The following is a 15,181-nucleotide window of genomic DNA, read 5'->3' as shown; positions in this document are numbered from 1 at the left end:
GAATTTTTTTTTAGCAAGGGTTTAAAAGCTGGCACAGAAGGTGCCCACTGAATATCTATTGGCAGGGTGTTCCACAGGACCAGGCCAATGATACTAAAGGCTCAATTTCTCATTGTTGTCAAATTAGCCTCACCAACTCAGGGAACAACCAAAAATGCTCCTGCAGATGATCTTAGTGATTGAGCTGGAGTATAAGGGTTCAGGCGACCCCTGAGGTATCCTGGATCCAAGTTGTTCAGGGCTTTGTAAATCAATAGAAGAACCTTCAAGTTGGCTCGGTAGCAGATGGGCAGCCAGCACAGCTGTTTTAACAATGGTGTCACATGTTCTTGACCAAATGCTCTCATCAGCAATCTGGCTGCAGCATTCTGTACCAGCTGGAGCTTTCAAACCAGACCCTAGGCAGACCCACATAGAGCACATTACAGTAATTTAGCCTTGAGGTTACCAATGCATGGACTACAGTGGACAGGTTATCCCTGTCCAGGAACAGTAGTAGTTGACAAACCAGACAAAACTGGTGAAAGGCATTCATAGCCACAGAGGACACTTGGTATCCAGGACTACCTCCAAACTACACATTTGCTTCTTCAAAGGAAGTGCAGCCCCATCCATAACAGGTAACTTGCTAGATCCAGAACATGGGAACCACCCATCCGAAAAGCCTTTGTCTTCCCAGGAGTCAAACATAGTTTATTGTCCCTCATCCAGTCCACCAGTGCATGCAGACACTGGTCCAGAGCTTTCACAGGCTCTCTTGATTCAGATGTTATGGAGAAGTAGAACTACATGTCATCGGCATACTGGTGACACCTCACTCCAAAACTCCTAATGACTGCACCCAGTGGCTTCCGATGGTTAATTCGTCTCTCCTAGGAATACCTCAGTTGCTGTGCAACCACCCTCTCCACCACCTTTGCCAAGAAAGGAGTGTTGGGTACTGGTTGGGCTTTTTGAGTAGTGGATGCAGTGGGCACCACTCCATCACACAATGATGCATTTACCATACCTAATAAGCCAGAGTGGACAGTTGTCTAATGAGCAGGTGGTCGGGCGCATCACTGGCACTATCTTGCCCACATCCTCAGGCCTCATCAACCGGAAATGGTCCCACAACATCAGGCTCGATGTTGCATTGGATGCCTCGCTTTATACTGTCTCAGTTGTTGTTTAGTCGTTTCCGATTCTTCATGAACCCATGGAACAAAGCACACCAGGCACTCCTGTCTTCCACAGCCTCCCTCAGTTTGGTCAAACTCATGTTCGCAGCTTCAAGAACACTGTCCAACCAGCTCGTCTTCTGTCGTCGCCTTCTCCTTGTGCCCTCAATATTTCCCAACATCAGGGTCTGCTACTGTATCAGTAGCAGCATCTAAACCACAGTGAAGCCAAGCAACTTTATCCTCAAAGTGTTTAGCCATCCAGTTACAGTGAGTTCCCATGTGTTCCAGAGGTCTGCCCCCCTGGTCAGGAGCAACCAGCCTCTGGACCACGTGGAACAGCTCCGCCAGAGGGCTCCTCAAGAATGCAGTGGAGGCAACAGAGTAGGATCTTTTTGCTGCCCTCATCACCACATGGAAGGCCCAGTTGTGAGCCTGAACACATGGTCAGGTGGCTCCAACTTCTGGTCCATCCCTCTCCCAGCCTGGCAGTGCTTTGCATCCCCTTTGGAGTTCCCCTCTTCCTTTGGGTTGATCTTTCTGAGACCAACTACTAAGGACTTCATAGTGGAACTGTGGTTCAATGTGGAACTTCCCAGTTCTTCAGCTCATACTGTGTCAGCTTTCATGTGATTGCACGTGCATCTATTAGGTTTATATGTGCTTTTCTTTTTTTCTGGCATAGAGTTCTGGTCATCTACAAAATGTGCAGTATCTGAAGGGGCTCCAGTAGGACTATATTGTAGTTGGGGAGGTGGTAAAGGTTGTTGGGTGTATTTTGCTGTCGGAGGATGTTCTGTTACTGAACATGATCTTTATACATCCACGAAACATAAAGCAGATACAGGCCTGACAGTAAAGCATAAATCAGAAAAATATTGCTGCCTGCACCTCAACTCCTTTGCCTTTGGGAAAGGGACATGATGTTCCCTGGCCAAAATGATTCACCATCTTGAATTGTACTATGCTCCTCTTCCCTGCATAGTAAACACATCCAGAAAGTGTTGATTTGACTTGGAAAGACCTACAAGGCAAAACCTTTGGCAGCAGAAGAAAGGGCTTTGTCTGTAAATTACCTAATCAAGTAGATATTCTTTGTTTTCACAAAATGTGGAGTTTTTAAAAATAAGGATGCTGATCTTTCCAAATTTGGAGGCCCTAGGATTTTTGCAGGGAAAACAAATATTTGATCTGTTGAGGTTTGGCACAGAAAGGCTCGCACTGTTAATTAATTGTATTTATTTTATTTCACATCTATTTTGTCTAGACTTGACTAGACATTTTACTAAAGAGTGTGTTCCGATGCTAATATAAACTTTTCACAGCCCTGGTGAGAAATGAACTCAAAAGATCTCTAAGCAAAACTTAACTTATAAAATATTTTGCTATTTGGTATCTTTTAACGGAAAGTTAAATTGAACATTTTCACTTAAACATTTATGAACAAGAATACTTAACACCATGGTAAAATTACGCAATTAAGTCAAGTGAAAATCTATATTTGATATCATTTTTACATATTGAATGTGGGAGGATTATCCGGTTGGTCATAGTCCTATTTTTCCTGTAATCCAAGTTATCATATTTTTTTAAAAAAAATGGTTATAGTTAAGGCATACTTTGCAGACACCCCACAGCAGCCTTCCCTAATCAGGAGCATGGCTGTGCTTGCTAGGACTGATAGGAGTTGTAGCCCAAAAATTTTGGAGGCCACCAGTTTGCAGAAGACAGCCTTCTTTGAACAGCTTCCTGTTGCATAAATCTGTGAATTGAAGAGCCTGCAAATGCGAGGTAGATAAATGGGAAGGCATCTGCCTACAGTGTCTTCTGTTTTACATTGGGGAGCACACACCCCCTGCCCCCATTTGGGGAAGTGAAACAAAGAGGGTAAATCATAAGCTCTTTATAACACTGCAGAAGAAATAGGAAGGAAATGGGTACATTATAGAGTTACTCAAAGACTGCCCTTGACATATACAGCAGGCCACTTTGCAAAGTGTTCCTGAAGCCACCTCCAAGTTTTAACAGAAATCTTAGAAAGGAAAATGCTCAAAAAGGAAAAGGACTACAAAATCTCCTGCTACCCCTCCCTCAGCTCCATAGCCTTTATTAACTAGAGTATTTGGTGTGTTGGTTTGGAATATTCTCTTCTAAAAGATTATCTTTTCTCTCCTACAACTCCCACCCTACATCTTGAAATTGCGGATGTAAATTAATCTTTTTGGCTAAAGTATGGGTTGTATTTTATTATTATCCCTTTGTTATATAGCAAGGTACTTTACTGTAAAGTTCATTTATAGATTTATTGTAGCATTTTTTTATTGCTGGATTGTTTTCATATTTGGTTGTCTTGATGCTGTATTTGTTCATGTCTGATGTGAACCCCTTTGAACTTCCTTCTGAGGGCAAAAAAAGAGTTACAAATAGGTGGCATGATTTCTGTCTTTTAGAAATAATAAATATCTACTGTGTAGTTTTCCCCTAAAACCTCTCCTATAGGATACCCACCACCTCTCCATATATGTTTTCTCCATCTATCTAATTTAAATGTTAATTGGCTAGCATATCCTGTCTTCTGCCAACTGAATTTAAGGTCAAAAACAGCACAGTTCTTCCCTGTTGTAACAACTTTAATGAGGTGGTTGTTCTAAACTGGGCATGGTATGAAACCTTCTTTTAGAACTCGACTGTTCTTTGGTTTTTTAGGGTCTGGGACCTGGAAGGAAACTTGACCACTGACTTTGTTCTACGTTCTCCTGGAGTGAGTGTGGGCTGGCATCCTGAAGATGCATTCAAGGTCAGTATGCTACAGGCAATTTTTCCTTGGTGAAGCACCTTTGATTTACCGGTAGTTAGTCATAGGTCACAAAACTGAAGCTTGTCTGAATTTGATCGTTTTTTGAACAATCTAAAATGCCATCTCCAAAGCCAACATGAGATAACTCATTCCTATCCCTCAGCAACATGAAAGTATTCACAGACTTATGAATCAGCATCTTTTAAGCACTGCAGCAGGCTGAGGGCTGTGTCACAGCCATAGCTGTCAACGTTTTCCTTTTTTAAAGGGAAATTCCCTTATTCCAAATAGGATTCCTCGCAAGAAAAGGGAAAGGTTGACAGCTATGGTCACGGCACAACAGAATGAACTGAGTTGTCCTAGTACCTGATCCTACAAAAGAAGTCCAAGCTCTCCAGATAGTTAAACCACCCATGAGTTCTTCAAAATAATATATTTAAAGTAGGGCAGGGGTTCATGAAGTGTAGATGATCTTTGTAGGGAGACGTTACTTGTGGTCACCACTGATCTTCCCCCAAGGTGGTCTAGCATACACTGTGGAGGGGCTTATTCCAGACTTTGGGGGAAGTTGGATTGCCTGAAAGCACGGGACAAAATTAGAGATCAACTTGACCTATCCATCCCCAAGTTCAAGACTGGGGAGAGGGAGCAGGTCTTCATCCTACACTTCAGAGATATCTGGATAGTACCAAGGCATGGAGCAAGCCAAAGATGTGGCCTCTTGTTTTGGGGAAAGGTGGGTCAGTCATTTACTGAAGTTTTACACTTTGGAAATTGAGTCCCTAAAAGGGCAGTGTGAACAAGATGGGGTTTGTAAAATATAAATCCCTTATCTGATATTGTAATATTTATTACAGGGATTCAGGTTTATTTAGGTTTGGGAAGTAAAAATTTAAGGTTTGCTGTTCAAAAGTTATTGTAACCTCATTTTACTTTTCTTTTAGTTAATGGTTGCAGAGAAAAATGGAACAATACGATTCTATGATCTCGTCACCCACCAAGCTATTTTGTCTCTCACAACTGATCAAACACCACTGATGTCAGCAAACTGGTGTTTAAAAAATACTTTTAAAGTTGGAGCAGTTGCTGGAAATGACTGGTTTATCTGGGACATTACTCGATCTAGGTATTTTTATCAAAAGCTTTGCTCTTTTTCTGTTTGTGCAACCTGTTCTTAAACTTTTACATTCATATAAACATAGGGGGTAACTATGTCAAAGATGAATGATCAATTCCTTTTCTGGGGTTTTTATAACTGTCCTGAAGTGTGAGTATCACTTAGAAATTGTTCTGTTTTCTTTTACAGTTATCCTTTGGATAAGAGACCTGTCCATGCTGATAGAGCTAGATTATTCAGGTATTTTGTCCTAAACTGCATCTGCTGAAGTGGGCTCTACTCTATTTTTTGTTAGCAGTGTTTGTTTTTGTCCTACACGTAGTATTTACTTTTCAGAAATACTATGCAGCTTCTCTTTTTATAAGTATACCATGAATAAATTGTTAATATTTGCCCTGGTCTATTAGTCTCTTGAAGAATAAGACTGTAACATGAGAACGAGTAAGTAAAGGGAGAACTGCGACACACCTTAAAAATATTTTTAACAAAAGCATTGCCTTCTAAATAATCTAAACCTTCTAAATAATCATTTAAACATTTTTTTTGGGGGGGGGGAAGAGTCTTTGAGGTAATAGATAATAGTAAAAACCTTAATTGAGAAGTAGCTTATAGCAACCAAGTAAAAACGAGGGTGGGAGGGGGAGAAAATTATTTTTAAACAAGCAATATACTATTGCTTTTTTCCATACATATCTTTGTGAGACAGTAATACATATAAAGTATTTTCTGCCTGTATGATTGGTTGTAGGTAACGTTTATACTTAAAAATGCAGAAAAAAAGATGTTTGCGTATACATGTGTAAATACATATATACACATTCTCTCTTACTGGGAATCACCCAGTCAAATTTAAACATTCTCTTGAGTCTCAAGTGCTTTACTCTCATTGAAATCTATTAGATTCAAGGGTGCTAACTTTGACTGTATTACAACCTGTGTATTTAGTGTACTCTATTTTAATATTTCTTTTAAGAACATTTGTGGTTTGGGCTTCTGTATATAGGTGGTCCCGAGTCAATGAAAACTTGTTTGCTACAACTGGATATCCAGGCAAAATGACCAGCCAGCTTCTAGTCCATCATTTGGGACATCCTCAGGTAAAGTTCATGCAAATATAACATGCAGAATAGCATTCTTATTTACCTCCCCCCTCATAACAAAAATATAAAATGGGCTCTTTCTAAGAACTTAGCACGACTGCAAGGGAGATAAGACACAGTCCAGTGTGGAGGTTTTTGTTCTTTCGTCTTGTGTCTCAAAATGAATATAAGTGGACTCAGTGTACTATGAAACAACCTTATCAGAACATCTTGAGGAACACTGTCTGCAGCTATAGTGTCCAGAATAAAAAGGATGAAAAGCTCATAGGCTGTGATCCAATGAGCTACTTTAGATGTGATCAAGGGTTTAGGCATGCCCAAGGGATTTTTTACTTTCTCCTTTTAAACACCAAACCCACCTGCCATATTGCAAACTGTTTTTGTTTGTTTTTTAAGTTGCCTCATTTTCAAAAACAATTTGCCAGATTGCATGGAGGCCTGCTGTTCAAGAAGCAGGCACATCAGAACGAAATCTGGATTCCATTGGCTTCACGGTGTAATAGCCAATTAGAAGTTTTGTGACACTGTGATTGACTCTTTTTGAAATGATGCCTCCACTCCTGAGGCTTCAGCTAATTTCTGTTGTCTGTACAAGTTAAACTGACTATAAAACTAAACTTTAGAGAAGAATGTCCATTAATATACTGGGAAAAAACTTTTTTAATTGCCTGAATATTTGCACTCAAGCCCCTGACTTTCTGTCTCAGAAAGGAGTGCAAGGATGAAGGGACTCATGTACACATATGTGTATTGCACATCATATGTTACATACACATGGCTGAGCATGCATAAAGGCAGTTCCAATGTCCTGTTTGCAGGACTTCAAGCAGGCAAATTTTGAACCAGTTACTGAAATCAATGAGATGATAGCTAGTGAAAAGCGAAATGTGTGCCAAGTTTAACTGAATTTAAGGCAGGTAGTATAGGTTCTTATTTTATTATTTTTAAATGTATATTATTTAAATTGAATAGTTTACATCATATTCACCCATGAAAGGCACTAAAAGACCAGCAGGTAAAAGGAGCAGATTCCAGATTGAAAAGCAAAACTTTTAAAACCTGGGGGTATGAAAAAAACGCTGCATCCAGTACTGAAAAGACAACAAAGGGTGTGCCCAGGCAAGCCACTCCTTTGTTTTAATTTTTTAATCCATGGTTTATTAGGGTTTGCACATTATTACATTATTGGTTCAGGATGCTTCAGAGAGCCACCTTGCACCTGGACAAGCCCAGCTTCTGTCCAAAGCAGCCTGCTTTAACCTGAGAGTCTCCCAAATCTAATATACACCCTAACACAGACTATAAATTTGGAGAGTGAGTGGATCTTGGTAGTTCTTGGGTAAGAAATTTGAAATATTTCCATCTACACTTGAGCTGGCACAACAGACTTTTGTGAAGGGGTAGTAACAGGACCAGATTGAAGCATTTGCTTCAGATTGCAGGTTCCATAGATGCAGTGCCAGACTTGTAGCAAGATATTGGGGGAGGGGGGGACTCCCAATTTATTTAAAAGGGCTTGGGGCTGGAGACATTTCCAGTGGCTTGTGGCTCTTATAACCATTTCTTTAAGTCATTCTCTTCTGGCTTCTTGCTGCAAGTTTACAAGCAAGTTCCCCTGAGATATATGAAAACAATTTGGAAGGCAAATGCAGGAGGTGATTGCCGGGTCATAGCATTGCAGCTGAAGAGTTCTTTAGAAATGATTTTAAAATTTATGTCTTGTTGTGCTCTAGATGTAAGATATCTAATCTCCCTCTCTCTCTCTTTCCAGCCCATTCTTATCGGTTCTGCACCTGTAGGATCTGGCTTAACGTGGCATAGAACACTTCCATTATGTGCAGTGGGTGGAGATCATAAACTTTTTTTCTGGATGACAGAAATGTAACCATTTATATAAAATCTGGGATTTTAACGAGAAAATATTCCTTAAATTAAACATATTTTATATCACTGTTTACTTGCCAAATGATAGAGATATACCAAATGACTGCATACAAGGAACGAAAAATCTTTGCTGTACTTTTTCTTTTTCAAGGCTACAGATGCAACCAGCTCCATCAAAGCAGGGGGGGTTTATTGGGGAGGGGAGTTTATAATAAAATATTATTGTCTCTCTTGAGCAAGATGTATTGTTTCTTCACCTTGAAGACAGGCTAGCTAAAATATTAAAATTAAAGTTATGCATTTGGTCTTGGTGGGGATGGTATACCTAGAACCTTCCGTGCAAATCTTGTAGAAATACAGGGAAACATTTTCTTGTTCAGTTCTCATTTATTCAGTAGGATGCACATGAGAAACATTTCAGGTGCACATGCCTATATTAAGGTACTTGACACATAATATGGTTATAATTCAGATATTTATATTCTCGCTAGAGAACCAGATCAGTGTACTAGATAGGGTGCTGTGTTTGAACTGGAAAGGTCCTGGTTCAAATCCGTGCTCAGACATGCACTCAATGGGCAGGTAAGTTTTTCTCAGTCTGGCTTAAGTAATTAAGTATTGTGGGAAGTGGAAGAGAGCAAATAGAATAACCCTCTTGCTCCTTGGGTGTAGAATACAGTTGTGATAAATAAGTAAAATTGTATGTAAAGACTAGCTAAAAATGGTCAAACCTGTTCATCAACTGATTTGCCTCTAGGTGCCTTAGGTATGCTGGATGGTGGGTGTGATGTGCCTGCCACCCCCCATCAAATTGCCTTAACCTTTTGCCATCTCCATCTAATCACATCTGTCTACCAGTGGGTAAACCAGTCTACTTCACATGTAAGGGAGGGGGAACAAATTGCTACTATTTTAAATGAAGTTCAAAGGTAATCTTAGAATTGTTTAATGAGACAATAGAACCTAGATTTCAATCATGGAAGGAAAAAAAAATAAAGTCAATTTTTGAAAGAGAAAAAGCTGCATGGATGGAAGCTTGTGACAAAACAAAGGACTTTTGCCAAAGAACTAGTAACTTCTCTTGAATAGTTAAAGGGGGAGATCTGAGAATTGATAGCCATTAGAACAACAAACCACTAACCAGGATTGTGATGGGGATGCCTCTTATTACTAATTGAAAAGCATCTGAGGAGATGGGAGGGCAGATTACCACAGAGGGGACTGACAGAAGGGCAGAGGGGCATAGCTGTTTCCATTCTAGAAAAAGAGGGAGCCTCCTATTTTGCTTAGCACAGAGTTGCATGTCCGCAATAAAAATGTGTTAGCTACATCAATGTGGTGATTAAAAATTAAACTAGATTTTGTTAACCTTGGAATGGCATTTTCCAAGCTATTTTGTTCCTAAATACTAGATTCCCCACATGGATCATTGGTGGGGCTTCCATTTTTAAAAGAGCTGCCTTTCTTTATGGGGGGAGGGGAAAGAATTTGTATGAGGCTAATGATGGGAAGAATGAAGGCTCATGACATGTTTATGTATCCCTTTGCGATGGTGCAGCAGTAAAACTGCTAGCACACTGGCAAAGCTAAGCAGGGTCCAGTATGGCTTCAAACTGGAGGACCACATGTTGAGATTGCTGGGGGTTGGACTAGATGATCCTCAAGATAATCTACAAATCTATGATTTGCCTCTTGAAAAACATACCTGCAAGCTCAAATACAAAGACTGAACTCATTGCGGGATCCCCAAAATATGTGAAACAGTGTAGTGGGACACTTTGTGTCTTTGGTAGCAAAAAATATTGTCCTAGGTCCAGAGAGACGATTAGCTTTTACAAAACAACAACAACAACAACAACAACAACAACAACAACAACAACAACAACAACAACAACAACAACTTATTATTTATACCCCGCCCATCTGGCTGGGTTTCCCCAGCCACTTTGGGCGGCTTCCAAAAGAATATTAAAATACTATGATACATCAAACATTAAAAGCTTCCCTAAACAGGGCTGCCTTCAGATGTCTTCTAAAAGTCTGGTAGTTGTTGTTCTCTTTGACATCTGGTGGGAGGGCGTTCCACAGGGAGGGCGCCACTACCGAGAAGGCCCTCTGCCTGGTTCCCTGTAACTTGGCCTCTCGCAGTGAGGGAACCGCCAGAAGGCCCTCGGTGCTGGACCTCAGTGTCCGGGTAGAACGATGGAGGTGGAACAAGTCCAAGATCTCCCAATAGTTAAATCTACCCATGTGTTTTTTGAAATTAAGAACTGTGTGTTATTTCCTATTCATTTGAATTTACCAGAGAATTTACTGGAGCACTTTGCTTTTATGTAGATCACATAAGTCAAAAGTCAAGCAATGTTTCATTTTCATTTGAGTAAAAAAGGAGGGAAAGGTTTCTTACAAACTCAACTGACATGGCTGCAGACCAAAGCAAACAGACATTTTGACTAAATGATGTTCATTGTGTGTTTTCAATTAAGTTAAAATTGCCCTTTTCTAAGCAGAAGAGGCATATGTCAGTGTGTCATGACCATTCTGTTACACATTACAATTCTGATTCTATTGCTTGTTTGACTTGCTGCCACAAATATAAATCAACTACAAAAAAATACTGTGTATCTAAAACATAGACTGTGAGTATGTATTTGTACAGAAGTTAATGTTCCTGTTGCCCACTAACTGGCATTCTCTTCAACACCCTGCCACCGGGTTACCATCTGTTGTTGGCTTGTATTCCCTGTATCCTTAGTCAAACAAAGGCTGGTATTATTGGTGAACAATGTTAAAACACACAAATAGAAGCCATTCATCTTCTTAAAAGTATGAGACTGAGCATTCCTGTATGGATCAGTCTTGGAAGATCTATTTATCTATATACCTCTATCGCACACAAAAATGAAAAAATGTTACATAATGTGCAGTACAGAAACATTTCACGTACAGTACATGGTTTCATTGCAAAATGAGATTATAGAATCAGAATTGGAAGAGACCCTGAGGAGCATCTAGTCCAATCTCCTGCAATGTAGGCATATGCAGCTGTGCCATAAGGGGTTTGAACTTGCAACCATGCTCTAACCAACTGAGCTATCCAGGTAAGTGTTTATTTTAATATAAAAAATTAAGTACATATGAATAACATTAGGAGAAGCATGCCAGGGCTTTCCTTAGAATAATGCAGTAGTGAAATTATATATACATAAACAGCAAGTGTCCTCAGTTTCTCTCAAATGCCTAGGAATCCTCTTAAACCATATCCTCAATGTGGTGGTAGAAAAACTGGCAATACAGTAGTCTGATCCTGAGGCAGGCTGAAATAATGCATTTGGGTCATGTATTTTATGCTGAGCCTAACCTTGTGGACTTCAGCCTCCTGGGGAGGTGAAGGGAGGACACCTTTAAGATGGCATCACGCAATGCAGCACCTTGTGTTAATAAGAAGGTTTTCAAAATATTTATTGGGCGGTGCTTTCCATTGGAAAACTTTGTTCATTTGTGTGTGTGTGTGTGTGTGTGTGTGTTTGAGGGGGAGGGTTGCTGTAAATATCAGGACTATGAAACTTTGCAGTTAAAGCAAGGAGGCTGCTTTTCTGGCTTTCTTTGTATGATCTCTGAATTACATTACCTAAGAACTCTACTGGATCAGGCCAGAGGCCCACCTAGACCAGCATCCTGTTCTCACAGTAGCCAACTAGATGAGAAGTCTGATGAGGACCAGAGTGTTCTCCCCTCTTACAGTTTCAAGCAACTAGTATTGAGAAGCATACTGCCTCCCTGAAACCTGATCCTCTTTTAAAGCCATGCAAGTTGGTGACCATCACAGACAGCAATGATAGGAGTTGAAAAACCAGATCATACAATATTTGTGCAAATCATGAGCAGTCTAGCTATCCCGAAGGACTGGAAAAGCGGACAGTCTGAAATCCTAATTTGAAGTCAGGTTCACCCAGATCAATGGGGCTTATGACCACAGAAACAGAATTAACAAAACCAGGATCCATAAGTAACTATGGATGAAAAGAGAAATTCTATACATGTTTGCTCAGGCATACTGTATGTCCTGTAGTGCTAGGAGGATCTTACACCCAGCTAAATTAGTACTGTATAGGACTGCAATATCAGTCCCTTTTTAACAACTTTTATCCCAGATAAATTTTCTTGTTCACTTACATTAAATGGTGTGTATAATTTTATTCAAGAATTTATAAATAATATTGTCTGATGACAATGCTGATCCTCAAAAGCAGTTTTGTCAGAATGTTATTTGAATACACAAACTTGGAGAACTTCATGGGAAATTGGGGGGGGGGGGCTACTTTCTGACCTTTTCAGCTGTTCACTGAACTACTTTAGTAAACACAATTGTTGCCTCATGGAGGATCAGGTGACACCCTGTCTGGAAATTGCCTTGGATCAGCTTTTTCGTTCTGTGTAACTTGCTGTTTGGTTGTATAGTTGTTTTGACTTCTATGCTGATTATTAAGAGAGCACACTGGGAATTGTTACAGTGGTTTATATGAATGTCATGTGCTCATATAAATGTAAGTCAGAGCTTTGGTTGTTTGCCTGGTTATTTTGATTACTGATAATTAAAGTGAGCTGTTGTAGAGGAAAGGGCTTTTTGTTTAATCTGAGGGAACTGGGGCCACAGAGTATTATTATCAATAATGCAATTATCCTTCCTGATACTTTTTAATTGTTTTCACTTGGGATGGAGACACAGCTTGTGATCTTTCTGCAAACATGGGCTTTGCATTTCCATTTGGCTAAACTCCATGGAAGGCTGACTCCCTCCTTTCCTCACATATACTAATGTTCATCTTTAACTTGCTTTCTTTTTAAAGTTGTTCTGCAACTGAACTGCCACCCTTTGGTGGGAAAAATAATAATTTGACTGGCCTCGAGTTCTTTAGTTACTACCATTTCCCCCCCTCCTGTGCCTTTATAGATTTTCCAGTACAGTCATACCTCGGGATAAATGTGCTTCAAGTTAAGTATTTTCAGGTTGCGCTCCACGGCGACCCAGAAGTAATGGAGCACGTTCCTTCTGGGTTTTGCCGCGCGTGCATGCGCAGATGGTCAAAATGACGTCGCGCACATGCGCAGAAGCAGCGAAACACGGCCTGTGCACGTGCAGACGCAGGTTGCGTTCGCTTCAGGATGCGAACAGAGCTCTGGAACGGATCCCGAGGTACCACCGTATTAACTAGAAGGTTGGTGGTTCAAGCGCACCCAGGGACAGCTATAGACAGGATTCCTGCATAGCAGGGGATTGAGCTAGATGACCCTCAGGGTCACTTCCAACTCTATGATTCTATGTTGCACTAGGGCAGGTATGGGGAACCTTTGGCCCTCCTGATGTTGCTGAACATCAGGCAATTGGCCATGCTCGCTGGGGCTGTCAGGAGTTGTTCAACAACCTATCGAGGGCCTAAGATCACCCACACCTGTACTAGGCCAACAGACCACTTTAATCCACTCTAATTGGATAAATCTACATAAAGCATAATAATGGTCCAAACCTATAAAGTTCCAATACATGCTTGAATCCTTTCCACAAAATAGTCTGGATGCACCACCTATCTGAGCATTTTTTAGCCCTGCGGAACGCCCTCCCATCAGATGTCGAGGAAATAAACAACTATCTGACTTTTAGAAGACATCTGAAGGCAGTGCTGTTTAGGGAAGTTTTTAATGTTTGATCTTTTATTGTGTTTTTAATATCCTGTTGGAAGCCGTCCAGAGTGGTTGGGGAGGCCCAGCCAGATAGGCGGGGTATAAGTATTATTATTATTATTATTTCTGGCCAACCTAGCAGTTCGAAAGCATGCCAATGCAAGTAGATAAATAGGTATCGCTGTGGTGGAAAGGTAAACGGCGTTTCCGTGCGCTCTGGCACTAATCACGGTCCTCCGTGCACCAGTAGTAGTTTAGTCATATTGGCCACGACCCGGAAAACTGTGGACGAACGCCGGCTCCCTTGGCCTAAAAGCGAGATGAGCGCCACAACCCCTAGGTCGCCTTTGACTGGACTTAACTGTCCAGGGGTCCTTTACCTTTATTATTATTAATTATTATTATTATTATTATTATTATTATTATTATTATTATTATTAAATATATAAATAAAAGCACCTGAGTACGGCTCCTATTGAATTTAGCACATTTGGTCTCAGCTCCTGTTCAGGGATATTTGAACCTTGGTGGTTAGTACAGTGGTATCTCGGGTTACATACGCTTCAGGTTACAGACTCCACTAACCCAGAAATAGTACCTCGGGTTAAGAACTTTGCTTCAGGATGAGAACAGAAATCGCACGACGACGGTGCGGCAGCAGCGGGAGGCCCCATTAGCTAAAGTGCTGCTTCAGGTTAAGAACAGTTTCAGGTTAAAAGCAGACCTCCAGAATGAATTAAGCACGTAACCAGAGGTACCACTGTATAGTAGGAATTCCCAGTTGACTATCTCTCTCTGTATTATTTGTAGGTCAAGAGGCTGGCTTCCCACATGTCGCAAAGCAGATGCACGAGCTGTTAAGTGTTATCCTTGTGTTTTGCAGTAAAAAAAAAAAAGACGTTTTGCAAAATTCTTGTTAGCCAACTTAAAAAAGAAAAGAAAAAAGTGCTGCACATGACTAATTTTAAATGGTTCATTGTGTGGTTTTGAATATTGCCCATATGTTCCAAATGACCATAGGCATCCTAATCCTAAACAAGTTTACATGCCACTAAGTTTAAGAAGATAGCTGAAGAAGTGTGCATGCACACGAAAGCTTATACCAAGAACAAACTTAGTTGGTCTCTGAGGTGCTACTGGACAATGTTTTTTTATTTATTATATATATATTTCGAGTGTACAAAGTGTGCTCAGGAGGACAACTATTTCCTCCAACCTGGAACCATGGGCGTAGCAAGGGAGAGGCAGCTGCCCCACTCCCTAAATCAATAGATCATTCAGGTGTTATAAATCTGACTAAGTAATGAAAACGGAGTGAAAACAGTCCGCGCCCCATTTTCTGGACGAGGTTCGGTTTGCCAGAGCTCACCATTCGGTCTTCCTGTGGGGAGAACTACAAGCCCCATGATGCAACGGGGCCTCTCCTGCCTTCCCGTATTGC

The 15,181-nt window shown here is 40.7% G+C and overlaps 2 protein-coding genes and 1 long non-coding RNA gene across 3 annotated transcripts in view; 2 read left to right on the top strand and 1 right to left on the bottom strand.

The window, feature by feature from the left end:
- Positions 1-8,293, top strand: part of NUP37 (nucleoporin 37) — a 21,787-nt gene extending 13,494 nt beyond the window's left edge. The window contains exons 6-10 of the mRNA XM_083462078.1: positions 3,867-3,957; positions 4,902-5,083; positions 5,264-5,314; positions 6,078-6,171; positions 7,946-8,293. Of these exons, the coding sequence (XP_083318204.1) occupies positions 3,867-3,957; positions 4,902-5,083; positions 5,264-5,314; positions 6,078-6,171; positions 7,946-8,059 (532 nt within the window). The 3' untranslated portion in view covers positions 8,060-8,293. The remainder of the gene's footprint in view (positions 1-3,866; positions 3,958-4,901; positions 5,084-5,263; positions 5,315-6,077; positions 6,172-7,945) is intronic.
- The window catches only part of LOC310687244, an 18,523-nt gene extending 3,342 nt beyond the window's left edge, over positions 1-15,181 (bottom strand). Inside the window, exon 1 of the long non-coding RNA XR_014516324.1 lies at positions 15,110-15,181. This is a non-coding gene — a long non-coding RNA (uncharacterized lncRNA). The remainder of the gene's footprint in view (positions 1-15,109) is intronic.
- The window catches only part of SYCP3 (synaptonemal complex protein 3), a 113,354-nt gene continuing 111,148 nt past the window's right edge, over positions 12,976-15,181 (top strand). The window contains exon 1 of the mRNA XM_083462091.1: positions 12,976-12,982. The gene's annotated coding sequence lies outside the window, so the exon portion shown is untranslated. The remainder of the gene's footprint in view (positions 12,983-15,181) is intronic.

This window comes from Podarcis liolepis, assembly GCF_965112155.1.
Source record: "Podarcis liolepis genome assembly, chromosome: 10".
Classification (NCBI taxonomy): Eukaryota; Metazoa; Chordata; class Lepidosauria; order Squamata; family Lacertidae; genus Podarcis; species Podarcis liolepis.
Note: the sequence above shows the minus strand (reverse complement) of the source record. Positions and strands in the feature narration are given on the sequence as shown.